This window comes from Cetorhinus maximus, chromosome 3 (assembly GCF_964194155.1).
Source record: "Cetorhinus maximus chromosome 3, sCetMax3.hap1.1, whole genome shotgun sequence".
Taxonomy (NCBI): Eukaryota; Metazoa; Chordata; class Chondrichthyes; order Lamniformes; family Cetorhinidae; genus Cetorhinus; species Cetorhinus maximus.
In genome coordinates this window covers 94397352-94420098 of record NC_135881.1, presented here as the reverse complement: position 1 = coordinate 94420098, position 22747 = coordinate 94397352, and the positions used below count along the sequence as shown (strand labels likewise).

General features: G+C 39.9%; 1 protein-coding gene across 3 annotated transcripts in view; it reads left to right on the top strand.

The window, feature by feature from the left end:
- The window catches only part of mtrr (5-methyltetrahydrofolate-homocysteine methyltransferase reductase), a 119241-nt gene that overhangs the window by 36481 nt on the left and 60013 nt on the right, over window positions 1-22747 (top strand). For all 3 annotated transcript variants that reach the window (XM_078538734.1, XM_078538733.1, XM_078538732.1), the window contains exons 8-9: window positions 11197-11285; window positions 13215-13395. In XM_078538734.1, coding sequence (XP_078394860.1) covers window positions 11197-11285; window positions 13215-13395 — 270 coding nt within the window. The remainder of the gene's footprint in view (window positions 1-11196; window positions 11286-13214; window positions 13396-22747) is intronic.

Sequence of the window (22747 nt, the reverse complement as noted above, 5' to 3'; positions counted from 1 at the left end):
GTTTACATTTGTGACTTTCCAATCTGCAAGAACCATTCCAGAATCTATAGAAATTTTGTAAGATGATCACCAGTGATCCACTATCTCTACAACCGCCTCTTTCATCACTCTGGGATATAGATCATCAGGTCCAGGGGATTTATCAACTTTGAGTCCCATTAATTTGTCCAGTACTACTACTTTTTACTAATACTAGTTTCTTTCTTTGCTTCTTTCTCGCTAGTCCCTTAGTTTTCCCGTATTCCTGGAAGGTTTTTTTCTGTATCTTCCTCGGTGAAGACCAACAAACAGTATTTGTTTAATTTCTCTGCTGATTCCTTATTCTCCATTACAAATTCTCCTGCCTCTGCCTGTTGTGGGCTCACTTAGCTAATTTTTTCATTTCTGCTACCTTTGCAAGTTTTTGCAATCTGTTTCTATGTTTCTCGCCAGTTTACTTATTCTATTTTCTCTTAGTTCTCCTTTGCTGAATTCTAAATTGCTCTCAATTCTCAGGCTTACTACTTTTTTGGCAACGCCTCCTTGATCTGAGGCTGCGTTTGCTGCACATGTGCAGTTATGTGTGGCCGCCATCTTTGTAGGGCACATATGCGGTCATCACTGGCCCTGGAATTGGAAATATTACAGCGCTGGCAGCATCAAATTACTGGTGCCTGTTAAATAATCTACACGCATCATAAAATATATATGAAGTCTCACTACCCCAGCCCTAGCATTTTTTTAAATTCATTCACTGGATGTGGGCTTCGCTGGCTGGGCCAGCATTTATTGCCCATACCTAGTTGCCCTTGAGAAGGCGGCGGTGAGCTGTCTTCTTGAACCACTGCAGTCCATGTGGTGTAGGTACGCCCACAATGCTGTTGGAAGGGAGTTCCAGGATTTTGATATGATTAGCACAAAAATGCCAACAAAACAACAGAGAAATAAATATCTTAAACAGCTAAATATCAGAAAGCATATCAGTGGTTACATTACTTCATTATTTGAATTGTCATTTAACTTCGAATCATGTGGAAAATGTTTTTCCAATAAGTAACCAATAATTCAGTGAAAATGAACCGACTCAAATAAATTAATTTGAAGCTGTTGCTGGGAATTTCTCTAGCATGATTAAAATGGTAGCAAAGGGAAATCACTAACGATAGTGCAATACAAAAAAAAATCTGTTCTGTTAAAAAAGAAATGCACAATGATTTACCCTTGCTAGTTTTTAAGCATGCCAAAGTTTACCATTCCACACATTATCTCTCCCACACATAATTAAGGGTGGATTTCTGCATGTGCACAGATAAGTGCGCGTGCACAGATAAGTGCGCATGCACAGAAGGACTGTTGGTGGCCATCTTGCATTGACAGGAGTTAGTGTTGATCTAATACAATCTTTAATTTCTCTTGTTAGCCATGATTAGATCACCTTTCCTGCTGGGTTTTTATGCCTTAAAGGAATGTAAATTTGTTGTGAACTATGTATTAATTCTTTAAATCCTAGCCATTGCCTGTCTACCATCATACCTTTCCATGTAGTTCCCCAATCTACCTCAGCCCACTTACCCCTCATACCTTCATAGTTTCCTTTGTTTAGATTTAAGACCCTAGTTTTGATTGAACTACATCACTTTTAAACTTTATGTAAAATTCTATCATATTATGGTCACTCTATGGTCACTCTTCCCTTGAGGTCCCTTTACAACAAAATTATTAATTAGTCCCTTCTCATTGTATAATACTAGATCTAAAATAGCCCATTCTTGAGTTGGTTCTTCAACATACTGTTCTAGTACACACTCCAGCAATTAGTCCTCCACAGCATTAGTGCTAATTAGGTTTACCCAGTCTATATGTAGAATGAAGTCCCCATGATTACTGTACTACCTGTGTTAAATGCACCTCTAATTTCCTGATTTATACTGTATCCTACATTACCACTACTGTTTCTACACCTTGATCTTCCAATCTAAGATCCCCTCTCATTAATGTACTGATCTGATCCTTTATTAACAGTGCTATCGTGCTATCCCATCCTACCTAAACACCAAATAGCCTTGAACGTTCAGCTCCCAGCCTTGGTCACCCTGCAGCCATGTCTCCGTCATGGCAATTAGATCATACCTGTTTACTTCCATTTGTGCTGTCAATTCATCTACCTTGTAAATGCTGCATGCATTCAGATAGACAGTCTTTTTATTACTTTTGCAAACTCTAGCTTTATCTGGTGGAGCACTCTTAAGTTTATATGCTCTGTCCCTGCTTGCCACACTCAGATTGTCAATTCCCTTATGTCTACCTTGCTTGCTCCCTTGCCTTGTCCTCTCTCTTTGGCTTATCACACCATCCCTCACCTGATCCTTTGCCCTCACTGTTTAGTTTAAAGCCCTCTACCACCCTAGTTATAGGACTCAACAGAACTCTGGACCCAGCATGGCAAATATTTATTGAAATATCTATAAATTAAATCACATTTCTCCCATGACAATCTTTGAGCCACACATTTAACACACTAATCTTATTTACCTTATTCCAATTTGTTTTCAGGAATATTGTAGAGATTATTATCTTTGAGGTCTTGCTTTTTAATTTAGCCCCTAGCTGCTTGTATTCTCTAAGAAGAACCTCTTTCCTAGTCCTACTTATGTCATTGGTACCTACATGGACCACAACAACTGGAGCCTCCCCCTCCCACTGCAAGTTCCTCTCCAGCCTAGACCAGATGTCCCGAACCCTGGCATCGGGCAGGCAATACAGCTTTCTGTACTCATGCTGTTGGTTACAAAGAAGTGCATCTATTCCCCTGACTATACTGTCCCCCTACTATCACCGCATTCCTATTAATCCCCCCCACTTGAATGGCTTCTTGTATGACTCTACCATGGTCAGTTCGCTCATCCATCCTGCAACTCCCACTTTGATCCATACAGGCTGCACGAACCTTGAACCTCTTGGACAGTTGCAAGGGCCTGAGGCTCCTCCTCAGGGAAATTAACCAGATTATTACAGCAAATAGTTTGTATTTTGCATATTACAATAGGCATTTGTTACTTTGATAAAGCCCCAATAAATGTTGTTAGGGTTGAGCTGCTGGATAAAGGCATTGTTTGTCACCATAAATGGTTTCTCAACGCCGCAAGTCTTCCTTGCATTGAATTGAATTTCTGCAAAATGAAGGCAGTTCACAACTACCTTCTCGAGGGCAATTCACAGAATCTCCGAATGATTACAGTACAGAAGGAGGCCATTCTGTGCTGGCTCTCTGAAGGAGCGATTCACCTCATACCACACTCCGTCTTCTCCCGTAGTCTGCACATTCTTCCTTTTCAGATAACAGTCAAATTTCCTCTTGAATACCTTGATTGAACCTTCCGCTACTACACTTTCAAGCAGTACATTCCAGGTCCTAACCACTCACTGCGTGAAAAAGTCTTCCTGATGTCATCGTTGCTTCTTTTTCACACTACCTTAAAATATGTGCTCTGGCTCTTGCTGCTTCCACCAATGTAAACAGGCTCTCCCTATTTACTCTTTCCAGACCCTTCATTATTTTAAATGCCTCTGTCAAATCTCCTCTCAGTCTTTTCTTCAGGGAGTCCTAACTTCTCCAGTCCATCTATGTAGCCGAAGCTCCTCATCCTAGAATAATTCTTGTGAATCTTTTCTGTACCCCCTCCAATGCCTTCACGTCTTCCCTAAAAGTGTGTCACCTAGAGCTGGACAGAATACTCCCGTTGAGGTCGGACCAGTGTTCTGTACAAATTTAACATAACTTTCTTGGAGATGGGCAATAAATGCTAGCCTTCCCAGCAATACCCACATTCCATGAATGAAGATAACACAGTAGTTTCCACAATTGAGATATTAGGTTCACAGAAGTCTTGATACAGGATATGGTTTATATCTGTACCAAAAAAATATTTTTTAAGATAAATAATCAACTGATGCTTAGTTGGTGGAAATCACATTTTATTATTCTTTTAAAAATGAGTTAATACTTTTGGCAAAAATGAGACACAAATGAGATGAAATTTGATTTTTTTAATATGCCAGTAGTTTTCCATGTCATCAATGCAACAGATTCAAGTTGCAACTACATTTTTAGTTTTTAGTGAAGCATTCCTATAGATGTAACTATTTGCCTTCACTTGTGTAATTATTTGCCTTCACTTGTGTAAACAAATGTGTGGCCAAGCCACTGGTCAGCCAGTTTATTGTACAAAGTCAAAGTTTACTAATGAGTACCTTATCCAGAGCAGTAAATCACAAGGCCACATCCTGTACTAGGAGGAGAATAAATTGAACATTGATCTGCTGAAATATTATTTCAGTGAGCAAGTGTTCTGATTCTGGAACTGGCATCCCAGGGAGATGGTGGAAGCAGATAGTATTGATTCATTCTAATGACAATTAGATGGATTTCTTTCAGTAAATATTTTGGGATACAGTGCAAGTAATTTGATACGTAACACAGGGTAAGTGCAGAATGCCTGGGAGGAATGGTTCCAAAGCTTTCCACCACCAGGGGTTTCCTTGTCTCATGGCTGGACCTGTTGTCGATTAATTGATACCAGAAATGAACTTCCATGATTAGTCGTCAGCTTCATTTTTGTTATATCATGTGACTGCCAGAATGTAAGAAAGTGAGCCAGATTAATTTTTAACTTTTTTTGCCTAGCAGTTCCTATGTAACTTAATTGATACTTTAATGAGGTCTTGTTGCCACTAACAGAATAGCTGAATCTTTTACTAGCTGTGGCCTACTGCTTCAATTTTAACCAAATACTTTCCAAGTATGATGTAACGTTATGCAGATTGGGTGATGCAAGCCTATATGCCTTGAACATGTGTTATATAACACATTATGATACAGAGAGTGTACAAACATAAGAGTGTGACAGCAATTAAGGTCAGGGATGGAAATATAGTAAAAAGACAGAACTAAAGGCTTTGTATCTGAATGCCTGTAGCATTCATGTGACCTGATAGCCATTGCAGAGATGTGACCGCGAGGTGACCAATGCTGGGACCTGAATATTCAAGGGTATTTGACATTTTGGAAGGATAGGAAGCTAGATAAGGGTGGTGGGGTCGCTCTGTTAATTAAGATGTCATTACTACAATAGTGAGAGATGACCTTAGTTATAAAAATCAAGATGTTAGAATCAGTTTGGGCAGAGATAAGAAATAGCAAAGGGAAGAAGTTAATTGTGGGAGTAGTTTATAGGCCTCCTAACAGTAACAACATTGTAAGATGGGGTATACAGGAAGAAATAATGGGGGCGCCTAAGAAAGGCACTGTAATTATCATGGGTGATTTTAATCTGCATATAGATTGGATGAATCCAATTGGCAGATGGAAGATGAGCTCATAGAGTGCTTTTGGGGCAATTTAGAACATAACATAAGAAATAGGAGTAGGAGTAGGCCATTCGGTCCCTCAAGCCTGCCCCGCCATTCAATAAGATCATGGCTGATCTGCCTTAGGCCTCAACTCCTCTTTTGTGCCAGCTCTTCATAGCCCTTAACTCCCTGATATTTCAAAAATCTATCTGCCTCCTCTTTAAATACTTCCAGTGATCTAGCCTCCTCAACTCTCTGGGGTAGAGAATTCCAGACATTCACTACCCTTTGAGAGAAAAAATTCCTTCTCCTCTCAGTTTCAAATGAGTGTCCCCTTATTCTGAAACTATGTTCCCTAGTTTGAGATTCCTCCACTAATGGAAACATCTTCTCAACATCTACCCTGTCAAGTCCCCTCAAAACCTTGTAAGTTTCAATAAGATCACCCCTCATTCCTCTTAGCTCTAATGAATAAAGGCCTAACCTGTTCAGCTGTTCTCTAAGTTAACCCCTTCATCTCAGGAATCAGCCTAGTGAATCTCTTTTGAACTGCCTCCAATGCTAGTGCATCCTTTCTTAAATATGAGAACCAAAACTGTACACAGTACTCCAGGTGTGGCCTTACCAACACCCTGAACCGTTGTAACAAGACTTCCCTATTTTTAAACTCCAACCCCCTAGCAATACAGCCCAAAATTCCATTTGCCACCTTAATTACTTGCTGCCTGCACACTACTTTTTGTGTTTCATGCACAAGAACACCCAGATCCCTCTGTGCTGCACTTTTTTAGAGTCTCTCTCCATTTAAATAATAGTCTGCCTCTTGACTCTTCCTACCAAAGTGCATGACCTCACACTTTCCTACATTAAACTCCATCTGCCAAGTTTTTGTCCACTTACTCAACCTGTCTATATCCCCTTGCAGAATCCTTCTGTCCTCATCACAACATGCCTCCCACCTATTTTTGTATCGTCAGCAAATTTGGATACATTACACTCTGCCCCCTTCCCCCAAGTCATTAAAGTAGCTAGTAAATAACTGAGGCCCTAGGACTGATCCTTGTGGCACTCCACTAGCTATGTCTTTCCAACCTGACTCCCTTGCTTCTGTATGTTAACCAATCCTCAATCCATGCTAATACATTACCCCCAATACCCTGAGCTCCTATCTTGTGCAATAACTTTTTATGTGGCACCTCATCGAATGCCTTCTGGAAATCCCAAATACACTACATCTACTGGTTCCTCTTTATCAACTCTGCTTGTTATATCCTCAAAAACGCTAGCAAATTTGTAAAACATGATTTCCCTTTCACAAAACCATGCTGACTTGGTTTGATTGCGTTACGCTTTTCTAAATGTCCTACTATTTCTTCCTTAATAATGAACTCTAGCATTTTCCCAACGACAAATGTTAGGCTGACTGGCCTATAGTTTCCTGCTTTTAGTGTCCCTCCCTCCTTGAACAGGGGTGTCACATTAGTGGTTTTCCAATCTGCTGGGACCCTCCTAGAATTCAATGAACATTTCCGGAACATTTCAACCAATGCCTCCACTATCTCTGCAGCCATTTCCTTTAAAACCCTTGGATGCAGGCCATCAGGTCCTGGCAACTTGTCTGACTTTAGTCCCATTAGTTTGTCAAATACTTTGTCCCTCATGATAGAGACTGTTACAAGATCTTTTCTCCATTACCTACTTTATACCTGATTGCCTTGGGATGTTTATAATGTCCTCCACTGTGAAGACTGATGCAAAATGTTTGTTTAAATTATCTGTCATTTCCCTGTTCCCTGTGATCAATTCTCCAGTCGCATCCTCCAAGGGTCCCATGCTCACTTTAGCCACACTCTTTTTATATACCTGTAGAGGCTCTTGCTGTTTGTTTTTATATTTCTTGCCAATTTACTTTCATAATCAATTTTCTCCCTCTTTATTCGCTTTTTAGTCATCCGCTGCTGGTTCCTTTAAAAAAAAAAAATTCCCAATCCTCTGGCCGGCCACTAGTTTTCACTGCTTTGTATGCCTTGGTTTTTGTTTGGATACTCTCCTTGACCACCTTTGTTAACCACGGGTGGTTCTTCCATCTCATCGAGTCCTTCTTTTTGACCAGGATAAATTTTTGCTGAGTGTTATGAAATATCTGCTTAAGTGTCTAACACTGCTCATCCGCTGACCTTTCCCTTAGTTCATATTCCCAGTCCGCTTTAGGCAACTGTATTCGTACCTCTGTAATTGCCTTTATTTAAGTTGAGGACGCTGGTTGGAGACCTGATTTCTCACCCTCAAACTGACTTTAAAATTCTACCATGCTTTGATCTCTACCCCCTAGAGGATCCTTAACTACGATATCTCTTATTAATCATTGCACACTACTAGATCCAAAATAGCCTCTTCCCAGGTAGGTTCTGCAATATATTGCTCTAAAAAAACAATCCCTGATGCACTGTATAAATTTGTCTTCCATGTTACCTCCGATTTGTCCAGTCAATATACATATTAAAATCACCCATGACAATTATAGTGCCCTTCTTACACGCCTCCATTGTCTCCCGATTTATACTTTGTCCGACTGCAAGGCAACTCTTCGGGTGCCTATAGACAACTCCCAGCCGTGACCTCTTCCCCTTGCTATTCCTTATTTCTGCCCAAACTGATTCCACATCACGATCTATTGCACCCATATCACTACTCACCACCGCACTGATACCTTTCTTTATTAACAAAGCTATCCCACCTCCTTTTCCTTTTTGCCTATTTTTCTGGAACATTGAATACTCTTCAATATTGAGTTCCTAGTCTTTGTCACCCTGCAACCATGTCTCTGTAATAGCTATCAAGTCATAGTCATTTATTTCTATTTTTGCCAACAGCTTATCTATGCTGTATGCATTTTGATAAAGAGCCTTAAGCTTTGACTTTTTACCATTATTACTCATTCTGGTTCTAATTTCTGCTGCATCCTTCTGCTTATATTTTCTGCCCCTTCCTGTCACACTTTGATTATCGTTCGCCTCTTCACTACCCTGTACCTCTGCTCTCTCATCTCCAGCCCAGAAGAGATGTCCTTAACCTTGGCACCAAGTAGGCAACACAGCCTTCAGGACTCTGTCTTTGCTGCAGAGAACAGTATCTATTCCTCTAACTATTCTATCCCTTATTACTGCTACATTCCTCTTTTCTCCCCCCACTTGAATGGTGCTCTATACCACGGTGGTGTGGTCAGTTCGTTCATCCTCCCTGCAACACATTCTAGAGCCAACCATACAGTAGCCTATTCTAGACCTGATCAGTGCAATGAAGCTGGATTAATGACCTCACAGTAAAGGAGCCTCTAGGCAGCAGTGATCATAACATGATTCAGTTTCACATTCCATTTATGGAGCGAAGAGTGGATGTAAGACGACTGTTTTAAACTTAAAGGCATTTACAAGGACATGAAGATGGAGCTGGCTAAGGTGAACTGGGAAAATAGGTTAAAGGATAGGTCAGTAGAAATGCAGTGGCAAACATTTAAGGAGTTATTTCTTAATGTTCAGCAAAGGTACATTCCAATGAGAAAGAAAGTCTCTAGGTGACGAATGTACCATCTGTGATTAACTAAGGAAGTTAAAGATAGTATCAAATTGAAAGAAAAAGTTTACAAATCTCTGAAAATTGGACAGAATTTAAAAGCCAGCAAAGAATGACGAAAAAAAAATGAGAGAAATTAGAAGATGAAGGAAAGCTAACTAGAAATATAAAAGCAGATAGTAAGAGTTTATGCAGGAATTTAAAAAGGAAAAGAGTAACTAGAGTGAACATGGGTCCTCTAGAGAGTGGGTCTGGGGAATGAATAATGTGAAAAAAGGAAATGGCGGAAATGTGGAACAGATGATGTGCCTGTCTTCATTGTAGAAGACACAAATAACATCCCAGAGGTAATTGTAAATCAAGAGATGAAAGGGAGTGAGGAACTAAAAACAATTGCAATCACCAGGAAAGGATACTGAGAAAATTATTAGAACCAAAGGCTAACCTGCCAGCAGGACCTGATGCCCTTCATCCTCACGCCCTGGAAGAAATGGCTGCGGAGATAATAGGTGCATTGGTTTTAATTTTCCAAAATTACCTTAATTCGGGAAGGGTCCTATCAAGTTGGAAAATAGCAAATGTAACTCCTCTATTTAAGAAAGGAAAAGACAAAGCAGGTGACTACAGGTCAGTTAGCCTAACATCTGTCATAGGGAAAATGCTGGAATCTATTATTAAGGAGATTATCGCACTGCAGTTAGAAAATCTTAATGCAATTAGGCAGAGTCAACGTGGTTTTGTGAAAGAGAAATCATGTTTGACTAATTTATTAGCGTTCTTTGAGGATGCAACAAAGGAACACGGATAAAAGGAAACCTGAAAATCTGGTGAAATTGGACTTCCAAAAGGTGTTAGAAGGTGCCACATCTAAGGTTGCTGTACAAAATAAGAGCCCATGGTGTAAGGGGTAACATATCATGATGGAGGATTGATTGGCAAACAGGAAGCAGAGAGTAGGGATAAATTCAGGCTGGCAAGCTGTAACCTCTGGAGTGCCACAGCAATCAGTGCTGGGGTCTTAACCGTTTACAATCTATATATTGATGACTTGGATGACGGGATCCAATGTATGGTCGCTAAATTTGCAGATGGCACAGGTAGGGAAATAAATTGTGAGGAGCGCATAGAGTTTACAAAGGGATTTAGATAGGTTAAGTGAATGGGCAGAAAGTTGGCAGATTGCTTGTAATGTGAGAAATGTGAACTGGTCTGTTTTGGCAGGAAGAACAGAAAAACGGTATATTTAAATGGAGAAAGATTACAAAACTTGGTGGTACAGAGGGATCTGGGTATCCTGGTACATGAGTCACAAAAAGTTCGTATGCAGGTACAGCGAGTGATTAGGAAGGCAAATGGAATGTTGTTGTTTATTGCAAGAGAAATACAAAATAAAAGTAGGGAAATTTTGCTACAGTTGTATGTGGAATTGGTGAAACCACATCTGGAATTCTGTGTACAGTTTTGGTCTCCATACTGGAGAAAAACATTAGAAGAATAAAGAAATAGCATTAGAAGCAGTTTATAGAAGGTTCATTTCATTCATTCCTGGGATGAGGGTGTTATCTTATGAGGAAAGATTGGACAGGTTGGGCCTGTGTCCATTGGAGCTTAGAAGAATAAGAGGTGATCTTATTGAAACATATCAGATCCTGAGGGGAATTGACAGGGTGGATGTTGAAAGGATGTTTCCCCTTGTGGGAGAGACTAGAACAAGGTGACACAGTTTTTAAAAGTGTAACTTGCATTTAAGACCGAGATGAGGAAAATTTTTTTCTTTCAGGAGATCGTTGGTCTGTGAAATTCTCTTCCCCAGAGAGCAGTTGAGGCAGGGCCGTTGAATATTTTTAAGGCTGAGTTAGATAGATTCTTGATTGGCAAGGGAGTCAAAGGATATAGGAGGTAGACAGGAAAGTGGAGTTGAGGCCACAGTCACATCAGCCATGATCTTATCAAATGTTTGAGCAGGCTCGGGAAGCCGAATGGCCCACTCCTGCTCCTAATTCTATATGTTTGTATGTATGTATCGATGTATGTATAATTCAGCAATAATTTACTTAGGCCAATTTGTAGGTCAACTGATTTGCTTCAATAAATTAGGAACCTTTAAGGTAGCTTCAGAGCATTTCTCAAATGCAACTGATTAAGAAGCGAGAACAGGTATTTGCTATGATTACAGACGAGTTCTAATTTGTGTCCATGGTGGAAGTTGATATGCACAGCTTGCTTGTTACCTTGAAATGTATATGTAGGAATTCATTTAGCAAGGCTTACCAAAATGTTTCTTTCTTGGTTAAGGTGCTCACTTGCCCGAACACGTACCAAAGCAAAGTACGCTGCAATTCATTCTGACTTGGTGCCTGGAAATACGATCAGTTCCCAAAAAGGTACATACAGGTGTTCCGGAATCATACCTAATGAATTGTTTTGATTAAAGAACCAGTACCACCATGCGTAAAGTTGATTAAACAAAATATGAACTGGGAAAACCTAAGTTCAGCTGAGAAGACCCAAAATTTACAGAAATGGAATGTGCAGCACCTTGGGGGATAGCAACCACAAAATGATCAAGTTTAACATAATCAGAAAATACAGAAAATGCTGGAAGAACTCAGTAGGTCTGGCAGCATCTGTGGAGAGAGAAAGGAAGGTGAGGAAGCTCTGAAGAAGGGTCATATGGACTCTAAGCGTTTACTCTGTTTCTCCCTCCACAGATGCTGCCCGAGTTTTTCCAGCATTTTCTGTTTTTATTTCAGATGCACCTTGCTGCTGGCCTTGGTAATTAAATTATCTGAGGCTAAATGAGGGAAGCAAAGGGAGTAGATAGGAGGATATCAGTTAATGGCCCAGATTTTGCAGTTGGCGGCGAATGTCATTGCGTCGCTGCTGACCTCGAGGAAGGCTGTCCATGAAGATCTAGAGACCTCTGGTGTGGATTTTACATTTCTCGACATTAATTTGAGTTTGCCGCATAGTCAAGCAGATCTCCAGAGGACCAGCAACAGTGATGTCATCAATTAGGGTAGAGAATGAATTACATTGAAGAATTCTCACAAACAGAAAACCAGAAAGATGGAATATTAAAACTTAGCTTTTGGTATAAATTTATGGAACTTTTATCCTAATGGAAAAATCCTGACAAGACAAAAATAGAAAATTGGTTTCCAGGGCTAGAGGTTGTTCAACAGCATCTATGTATACACTGTTTAGAAAGCCCAGTTAACCTCATTTAACAAGGTATAACATTTTCAGGGGGCTATTGCAGCATAAAAGGCAGGACTCTCGACAGTTCATTGATTTCTAAAGTTTGCCGTCTGTGGGGATTTCAACAATGCACCTCGTGGAGGAGCAGGGAATCACAGACAACAGCTTCTGGATTCCCTTGTTTAACTCGGCCTTTATGGATGTTAGAAGCTGCTGTCAGTCTCAAAGGGGTAATGGTGGCAAACTGACAGGTTTTTCAGTCATTACAGCTGCAAAATCCAAGACAATACGTCTATAAAGGGCAAATGGAATATCTTTAAAGCGATAGTACTGAGCCTGCAGTACCATAATGTACCTACTGGCAAGCTCAGAATATGAAGCTTGACCCTAAATGAAGTAAAACAGGTTAATGGTGAAGCAGAGGAGAAAACTGACCAAATCATGTGAGGAGAAAGGGCAAGGAGTTCACAGGGATAAATATATAGAGGTATAGAAGTACATCAAGGAGCAAATAGAGGGATTGAGGGGGGAAAATGCATTTCTGCTGAGGCAAAATTAAAAAAAAAGGAATTTTTAATACTATAATCCTGAGAGGGCTGTTTGGGGAGAGAAAAGTTGCGTGTGGACTTGAAACTAAAGATCAGCATGAATTAGTAAATATGCTCATTAGAAATAGGACATTGGAAATGTTTTAAGTTCTGGAGGCAATGCAGAGTAAAACCACAACATTGATTCATGTCGGAATGATGAGGAAAGACTACACCAAAGGGATATCCTCCATTTATTTAGCAGCTTTAGCTTAGAAAAACATCTCTAGGTAGGTGTTATCAGATAAAAATGGATGGCAAGCCAAGGAAGGAGATAGTAAGGGGAGCAAAAGCTTACTCAGAAGTGTGTTTTAATGGGAATCATAAAGATAGAAAAGGAAGTGGAAAGATGGGGGAATTTGAGCATGGGAGCCCTCGGCAGCTCAAACATTGCTGTGAGGCAAAGGCAGGGGAGAGTTGTACAAGGGTCAGAATCTTCACATCGTGAGAGAATTATTATTTTTAAGGACGGTCCACTTGGCATTTTGTGTATAATTTTGATTTATTTTACATTGTATATTTTAGGCATGTTTGCGAGCATTAGCTGAATACACCTCTGACTCTTGTGAAAAACGGCGACTGCAAGAACTGAGTAGCAGACAGGGTGCTGCAGACTACAACCGGTGTTTGAGAGACCACAACATCTGCCTGCTTGATATTCTTCGTGCTCTTCCATCATGCCATCCACCGTTTAGCCTACTTTTAGGTCAGTCATCTTATCATTTCTTTCCTCTATCAAGATCCCAAATGATATGAAATTCAAAATCTTAAAAATGTTCAGCATTGTTCAATACAGGGGATTAAAGTTGGATGAAAGTGAACTCTGACATCAGATTTATAAGTAATTTCTCAGTTTTGTTCCAATTTAAATCTAAGGATAAAAGTGATCACTGTTGAGGGCACTGTTTAATTTTATAATTACTCTGCTATAGTTTGCCTGTACCATCACACAAAGAGGAGCTGTTTACTTCTGTATAAATGTAAAATGAACTTATAATCTCATTATAGATATTCAGTGTGGAGACATGAATTTAGTTGTGTTTTTAAAGATTTAAAAGAAATTCAGTTACAAAAGGGATCTTCATTTCAATTTCTAAAAAAGCTGGCAGATATCTTGTAGCTTTGCTCAGGGTGATTCAGAGGACAGGTCATTTGTAATGATATAAGTGTTTTGTCATGTAAGGGAGAGTCTCCAGGGCTACTGATTCAGAGACTAAGTCAAATTCCATTTTTATTAAATATAATTATGGAATTTCTGCTGGTGCTTTGGAGATTGACATCTATGGGTCTACTATGCTTTGAAAACTATAAATGAGTGACATTTTCATATTATTTCTTTGCCTACATGTTCATTATATATTCCTCACCATTTTAGAACAGAGTTCCAACCAAAACACACCAACCAAGGTTAGATTTCTGGGACAGAATATTACGCTCGGCGTGCGGGCACACGCCCGACATGCCCGAGCATAAAATGACGTGCGATTACGTCGGGCATGCGTCCCAACGTCATCGTGCAGTCTCACGATATTTCGTTCAGCGGGCGGGCACCGACAATTAAAAGGCCATTAAGAAGCTAATTAAATTCAAATTTACGCTGCCCATCCAGCCTAACAGTTGGCGGCCAGGTGAAAAGGCCGGGCAGCCTTTACAATTTTAGGAAACCTCACCCATGGGCGATCACATGAGGGTACATGTTTCATGACAATTTTATTTCCTTTATTATTTAAGCAGCAGCTCCGTGCCTCAGGAAGATTGAAACGCTCTTTCATGCGCATGTGCGAAGTTCGCACTCGACCTGCTCGCCCTCCTCCTCCACCCACCCGCACAAGCTGCGCTAAGCGCTGCTGCTAGTGTTCCATGCTGGGCGGGCCTTAATTGGCCCACCAGTGTGAAATCGCGGTGCAGAGCCAATCGCAGGCAGCAGTTGGCTTTCCGACCACCCCCGCTAAGGGCAAAATCCTGCCCCTGGTATTTAACAGTGTCCCATATGGGAAAGTGAGTGTTTCTGTATTTTGGTAGCACTTGGGAACGGCCCTGGGTTTTGAAAGTTCTGTTTGGGTATAATTTTTTAACTGCACTCTATGGGGGCTGCGAGGGTTTAATAACATGGCGGTGGGGTGGTTTGTATTATACTAGAGGGAAAGCCTGGAGTTTGGCAGATCTAGGGAAGCAGAAAGTGGCTATGGTTCACTGCTTACTTTGTTTTTGCTTCCCGAGTGTAATAACTTACCCACATTGAATTCCATCTTTCAAGGATTTTTTGTATGCATATTTTATTTAGCTTATTTTGAGTATTGCTGAAAAAAGAGACTTTTTTGTGGAAGCTTCTCACCTTGCATTCATCAGTACACTGCAGAAACTTATCAAGGTTCCTTAGGCAGCACCTTCCAAATACACGATCACTACCATCTAGAAGGACAAGGGCAGCAGATAGGTGGGAACAACACCACCTGGAAGTTCCCATCTAAACCACCTGACTTGGAAATGTATCGCTGTTCCTTCGCTGTTGCTGGGTCAAAATCCTGGAACTCCCTCCCCAGCTGCACTGGGTGTACCTACATCACGGGGGCTGCAGTTGTTCAAGAAGGTAGCTCACCACCACCTTCTCAAAGATAATCAGGGATGAGCAATAAGTGCTGGCCTAGCCAGCGATGCCCACATCCCATAAGTGAATTTTGAAAAAAAAATTTGCAAGAAAATACCAATGTCTTGGCCACTTGGAGTCAAGCTGCCTGGTTTAAATTTCAGATGTTGCTTGGCAGTTAACTGTCACTATAAACTGATGCATTTCCCATGGCAATGCCTCTACCACTTGCCAACCAGTCAGCACTCTCTTCTCATGCAGTATAAATGTTATTTCCCCTGACATTGGTATTTTCTTGCAAATTGCCCTGATGAGTGCAAGGCAAAAAGCTTCAACAAAGAAGTCTCTCTTTTTCAGCAATGCTCAAATTCTGTACTACCAAATGACTGTCAGCTTATTTTGTTGAGCTTTAGCTACCTTTAATTTTGGAAGCAGTAGAATTTGAATACAACCATTGATTAACCTAGTGGTTACATAATATGGTATTTTGATGATGCCTTTCTCGTAATGTCAGTGTTTTATTTTTGATATTTGTTTCATTCCATGAGACATCTGTTCTGAATTGTATTAAATTTTTAATTACCTGGTTTCAAGTTCCATCGCATTGATTGAGTTGAAAGATTAGGCTTGCACAGGCGCAAATGAGTGAAAGGAAGTAAAGATGGAGAATTAGGCCTAATATGGAAAAGAGAAGGTACCAAAAAAAAATCAGCAAGTTAATCAGTGTATTTTAAAATGTTGCAGAGAACACTATAAACATTTGCATAAAAAATCAATTTCACATGCCTTTTTCCCCACCAAAAAATAAGTTTTGCTCTACCAGAGCTCAGTTACCTCCTTCAAAACTTATAAATCCGTCATTGTTAAAATTGCACTTCTGTGTGTTTTTGTTTTTTGTGCAAGTTAGCTGATGGTTATTGGTTATTTTCATGACCAATGCATGTCCCACTGTACTCCCATTGTGATTCATTATTTTTACCAGTCAAATGACTGAGTTTCAGTTTACAATTATGGAACGTGATGCAAAATACCTTCACAAATCCTAGTATTTTGAGCTTTGTCCACTTAAATGAACATTTAGCATATAACTATTTTATCTTTTTCCTGTTAATACCTTGTTGGCATCCATTTGGGTCTTTGGATCTTCTCTGACTACCAAGTTAATGTTCTAATGCTAGGAGATTCTAGCATCTGATTTTTAATTGTTTTTATGAAAGTCTCTTGGCGTTAACATTTTATTAAAGAGTTAGATAACTGTAGCAGTTACAAATATATCTGCACATCCAAACTAGTCTCTTGTCTCTTTTCAAGGTTAAACTGTCAGTGCTGCTGAGTGGGTCTTTATGTAGCCTGCCACAGATAAGTAATCTTATGGGCTGTGTTCCATTACTGTTATCTTTCTCAATATTGATTGTCTTTCTGTGCTGGTGCTGGTAGTTGTGATGTGAGTTCATGATTGCTGAAACAAAGGAGATGTGCAGTTTTTTATCACAGCCTTAGGTGCTCAGAATGGAAACCAGTTTATCTTAAACCTGCTTTTACATTACAGCTCAATTTGATTTTTGTTGTGAATTTGCTGTTGCTGTTTTTCAGTGAGCCTAAGCTTTAGGGAATGATGTAATCTGATCACCTGTTGAAGTTAAAAATACTCTGCTCATATGGTTGGGGTAGATTTGGGCTGTAAAATTGGATGCTGGCATTCAGCATTAGTGAATTTTCTAATATATTTTCCTGCTACAAGTGGACATCAGCATGCTTGGGACAGTCTCTACTACTTTGATCCATGTACTTATAAACATTCACTATATATTCTGTCCTGTGACTCTTGACAAAGCTGAAAGAATGATTTGTATGTACATAGCACCTTATTGCATCTTGGTGATTAGGATGCTGACTCTTATGTGACTTTAATGTATATGGGGAAAAAAAAAATCCCCAACTGCTTCACAAATAGGAAAATGAATGCCAAGCCAGGAATTGAGACATTAGGTGACATGACTGAAATTTTAGTTCATGAGTACTGAAATATTTGTGTTCCTCTAATTTTGGTCTCTTGAACATTCCTGATTTCAATTGCATCACTATTGACAACTGTGCCTTCAGTTGCCAAAGCCTGGAATTTCCCCTCTCAACCTTTCCATCATTTTATCTCTCTTTACCCCTTTTAAAGTACTCCTTAAACCCTACCCCCTTTAATCAAACTTTTGGTCATTTGTCTAATATTTCCTTATGTGGCTCATGTCAAATTTTGTTTAAAATTCCACTCAAGTGCCTTGAATGTTTTGCTACATTAAGGGAGCTGTATAAATATATTTTCTTAAAATAAAGTATAGGTGAAGAGAGGCTTCTGAATTATTTCACACTTCTCTGCCTTGAATTTGATCTGCCATTTGTCCTCCCATTCCATCAACCTGACTATGTCCTTCTGATGTTCCTCCTCACAGTTCACTATGCTTCCAGATTTTGTATAACCCGCAAATGTTGTAATTGTTCCCTGTATACTAAGGCTAGGTCATTGATATATATTGGGAAGAACTAGGGTCCCAACACTGACCCCTGCGGAACTCCACTGCCAACATTCCTCTAGTCCGAAAAACATCCATTAACCACTTAGCCAATTTCATATTCATGTTGCTACTGTCCCTTTTATTCCCTGAGCTGTAACTTCTCCCACAAGTCTGTTCTGTAGCACTTTATCAAATGCCTTCTGGAAGCCCATGTACAACACATCAACAGCATTACCCTTATCACCCTTCTTTGTAACCTCAAAAAAAACCTCAGAAAGTTATTGAACATGATTTGCCCTTAACAAATCCAGGATGGCTTTCCTTTATTAACCCACATTTGCCCAAGTGATTATTAATATTGTCCCAAATTATTGTTTCTAGAAGCTTCCCCACCACTGAAGTTAAACTGACTGACCTGGTCTGGGCTTAACTTTACAGCCTTTTTTGAACAAGATTGTAAAATTTGCAATTCTCCAGCCCTCTGGCACTAGCCCTGAGTCAAAGGAAGACAGGAAAATTTAAGGCCAGTGCCTCTACAATTTCCATGCTCACTTCCCTCTGTATCCTTGGATGTATCCCATCCGGTCCTGGTCCCTTATCAATTTTAAGCACAGATGACCTTTCTAATATTCCCTCTTCATCAATTTTTAGCCCACTAACTGTCTGAATTACTACCTCCTTTTCATTATGACCTGTGCAGCAGCATCTTCCTTGGTAAAGACAGATGAAAAGTATTCATTTAATACCTCAACCATGCTCCATGCGTAAATCCTGAAAATCTGACCTCGATGCCTGTCCTCTCTGCCATTGGTATCAACGTATACCACAAATGCTGGCTCACTCCCTTCCCTCTGCAGAATATTTTACACCCTTTTTGTGATGTCCTTTACCCTGGCACCAAGGAGTTAACACACCATGCGGGATTCACAATGAATGCTATAGAAATGCCTTTGTCCCCCTGGCATCTCCTATAACAACTGCATTTCTAATTTAAAGGCTCAGGCATGAATAGAACTTGAGACTCTCCGAGGCAAGTTTACCCAGCCTCTGCTAGCTTTTCAGGGCAGGATAGGAAAACTGGCTGTAGGACAGCTACTGGGCATTTTTAAGGTCTTGTGGCGCACCATCTAATGTGATGATAAAGATTGATGAGGAGGATTCAATTCATCATGACAAATTCTGTTTTTATGCTGCAGTTTGTAAGTTTACAATTTTAGGGTTATTTTCACAAGTCTAAATGTAATTTCTTCAGTTTTTAAAAATTTGTTTGGTCCCCCAGTCCCTCCTTTGCCTTCCTGTTTCCAAAGGCATAAAATTATTATTCATAAATTGTAATTATCTCACTGTCTCCCATAAGTAACCATTCTTCATGTGTGAGCATTAGAAATGAGCGTTTCCCAGCTATTTTTGTATTTGATTGACATCCACATATGTTATGTTTTCTGTTCTTTGACAATACAGGGCATCACAGAGTGGCCTGATACTGTCCTGTACTTGCTCAATATCCACAATGTACACTTTTCAGGTTGCTGCATAGTGATAAGAAGTGGTCACCTTGTATGTTTGCCTTTTCTCTTTCTTTGCATGGGGGATGCTGAGCAGAATTGTCCATCATGCTGATTTAAGATTAGCTAATTCAGCACAAACCTGGGATCAGACTTGGTACCTCCTTGGTTTGTATGGTTCAGCACCACAGCATACTGTTAGTAAAGCTCTGAAGAAGAGTCATACGGACTCGAAATGTTAACTCTGTTTAACTCTCTGCAGATGCTGCCAGACCTGCTGAGCTTTTCCAGCATTTTTCTGTTTTTATTTCAGATTTCCAGCAGCTGCAGTATTTTGCTTTTATTGTGCAGTTAGTATAAATTTTAGAGGCTACTGGTAACAACAAAAATTTTTTTTTTATATTAATGCTGGGGATCAGTGATTAATAATGGATGTTAATTGCTGAATAGTTCTTCATTATGAGCAGATTTTGTTTGTTTTCTTTGTGTGGGGAAAATCCTGTCTACCGAAGAGTCATCTGTAACATCATGAACTATGAAGTCTATGGTGTGATGACCAGTGCTCGCTGAGCTAAGGTGCCAGCTTCCATTATAACCCAGCATAGAGCCTTAAGGCCTAGTCTTAATGCAATTTGCTTAGTGCTTAAAGCATTTATGAAGGAATAAGAGTTTATTGAAATGAGGACTGCTGGTCATAATGCTGTAGGAGTACCTCAAAGTGCTCAATTTGGTCAGCATCAATTGGAAATTAAAACCACAAGTTAGAGCCTTGTGAATTCCATTTTAAATTTTTTATTTGTAGGCCTATCCTTCCAACTTGCTGGCTACTAAACTCGGTCCTGAAGAACAATTGCTCAGAAGCCAACCCTGCCCAATGCTTCCAAAAGGATCCTTTCTGTTGGAGTGCCAGCAGCCATTTACCTGCTCCTGTTGCATTCATTTGCGATCAGTGCACAGGGAATAAAATTTTCATCTTGAAATTAGTTGACTCCTGCATTTAGAAGCAAATTCTGCTAACTTGGGTACAGGCAGTTGGGTGTCTGAGGAGTGGCAGCCCTGTGACAGTATACTGGCCGCATTATTGGTGCTTATGTGTGTTCAAGAGTAGAACTGAAGGACAGCCAGCAAAGTAGGAAAACATTTCATATCTAAATGTCACACTTAATGAATCATAAGACTTTTGTCTTCAGACATTTCTAGGGTAATTCTGTAGTTTTTGGTTTGATTTCTACAACAGTACACAGAGTCCAGCAATAGATTGATATTCAAAGCTCCTATGTAGCTTTAATTAGTGTGCTGTTTTGGTATGAACTCTAGAGTTGCTTTTTAATCAGTTTTTTCAAAGTTATAAAAGCTTTTTGGGAAATGTATAAACAAAATTACTACAAAACTTCTGTTATTTTCCAAGATTTTGATTGAATGATCAAAACATGTCTACTAAGCTCTCTACTTTCAAACTCTTAAGACTTTCTAAGCTTTATCACGCTTTATATGCCTCACTATTTGGAGCTCTTCTTATACCCTTAAGCAATCATTTTCAGGACATGAAAGTTGTTCTGCCTTCTTCGCACTGTTGTGCGATTACTTCTTGAAGAAAAATCATTGCTTTAGTCCAAAGGGCTAGCAGGACAGCCAACTTATATTTTAAAAAAACAAAATGTGTGGAACACTCAGCAGGCCTGGCAACATCAGTCGAGAGAGAGGAAGACAGGCTTAATGTTCAAGTTGATTCCATGTTCTGATGAAAGATCATTGAACTCAAACATTAACCCTACCTTTCCCACTCCACTGATGTTAAGTGTTCCCACCATTTTTTGTATTTTTCAGATTTCCAACGCCTCCAATATTTTCCTCTTTGTACTTAAAAGTGAGCAACCTTTACCTAATGTGTCAATGACCTCACTGAAACCTACAAAATCCTGAAGGGGCTTGATAGGGCGGACGCTGAGATTGTCCCCACTGATTGGGGAATCTAAAACACAGTCTCAGGATAAGGGGTCGATCATTTAAGACTGAGATGAGGATAAATTTCTTCAGTCAAATGATTGTGAATCTTTGGAACTCTCTACCCAGACAGTTGTGGACCATTGTTGAATATGTTTAAGGCTGGGATATACACATTTTTGGAGCCTCAGGGATATGAGGAGTGGGTGGGAAAATGGGGTTGAAGCTCAAGATCAACGATGATCATATTGAATGGTAGAATATGCTTGATGGGCCGTGTGGTCTACTGCTGCTCCTATTTCTTGTGTTCTTAACCTCCTGACAAAACTGGTTAGACGTTAACTGCTGTTGCAAGTTTTAAGCAAGATTTGGGGTACATCCATGAAAGTGTTTTACAAATGTTAAGTTTCCCTTTTAAGTTGGGCATAAGCGTAAATCAAAACTGTACAGAATGGCTGTAGTTAAGTGCCCATGAAGAAATCTGCCAGATCCTTTAGTATCCATTTAACTCAGCTGTAAGTGCAACATCTGCAGTGTGTCAAACCATTTTTGATTGCTCTATTGATCTTTTTAAATTTGTGTTCTATATAAATCAACCCAGCAATTTGTTTTCCTTCATTTCCTATTTTTCAGAAGATGGCTCTGGCAGCCTTCACTTAATTATTGTATGAAAAATCACGTTGGGCTAATTTTTTGGTGTGATTTATTCTGATACACTCCTCAGTCTATCAGTTTGTAACACCAGGACTCATTCATTTTCGCATAGAAGACACTGGAGAATGACTAGAAGCAGGAGTTCTGGTCAATTGCACACTTCTCCTTTCTTGGTATTCTTTACCCCACAATCATCATAAGATTCAAACAAGGACATCAGAGCATAAGAAGGAGGAGCAGGAGTTCACCATTCAGCCCCTCAAGTCATTTCTGCCATTCAATAAACCCACTGCTGATTGATTGTGGCCTCAACTCCACTTTCCTGCCTTCCACCTTACCGCCTCATAACCTTCGACTCCCTTGTCGAACAAAAATCTGTTGAACTTGCCCTTGAATATATTCAATGACCCAGCTTCCATTGCTTTCTTGGGTACAGAAAGCCAAAGATTAACGACCCGCTGAGAGAAAAAATTCCTCCTTGTCTCTGCCTTAAAAAGGAGACCCCTTATTCTGAAACTGCCCCCCCCCCCCCAACACAAGGGAAACATCCTCTCAGCCATCCTCCCTGTCAAGCCATCCCAGAATCTTGTGTTTCAATTAGGATCACCTCTCATTCTTCTAAATTCCATTGAGTTTAGACCCATCCTGGTCAGCCTTTCCTCATAACAGAAACCCTTCATCCCAGGAATCCACATAGTGAACCTTTTCTGAACTGCCTCTAATGCAAATATTTCCTTCCTTAATTAAGGAGATCAAAACTGTATGCAGTAGTCCAGGTGTGGTCTCACCATTGCCTTGTACAGTTGTAACAATACTTCTCTACTTTTCTGTTCCTTTCAATAAAGTTCAATATTCCATTTG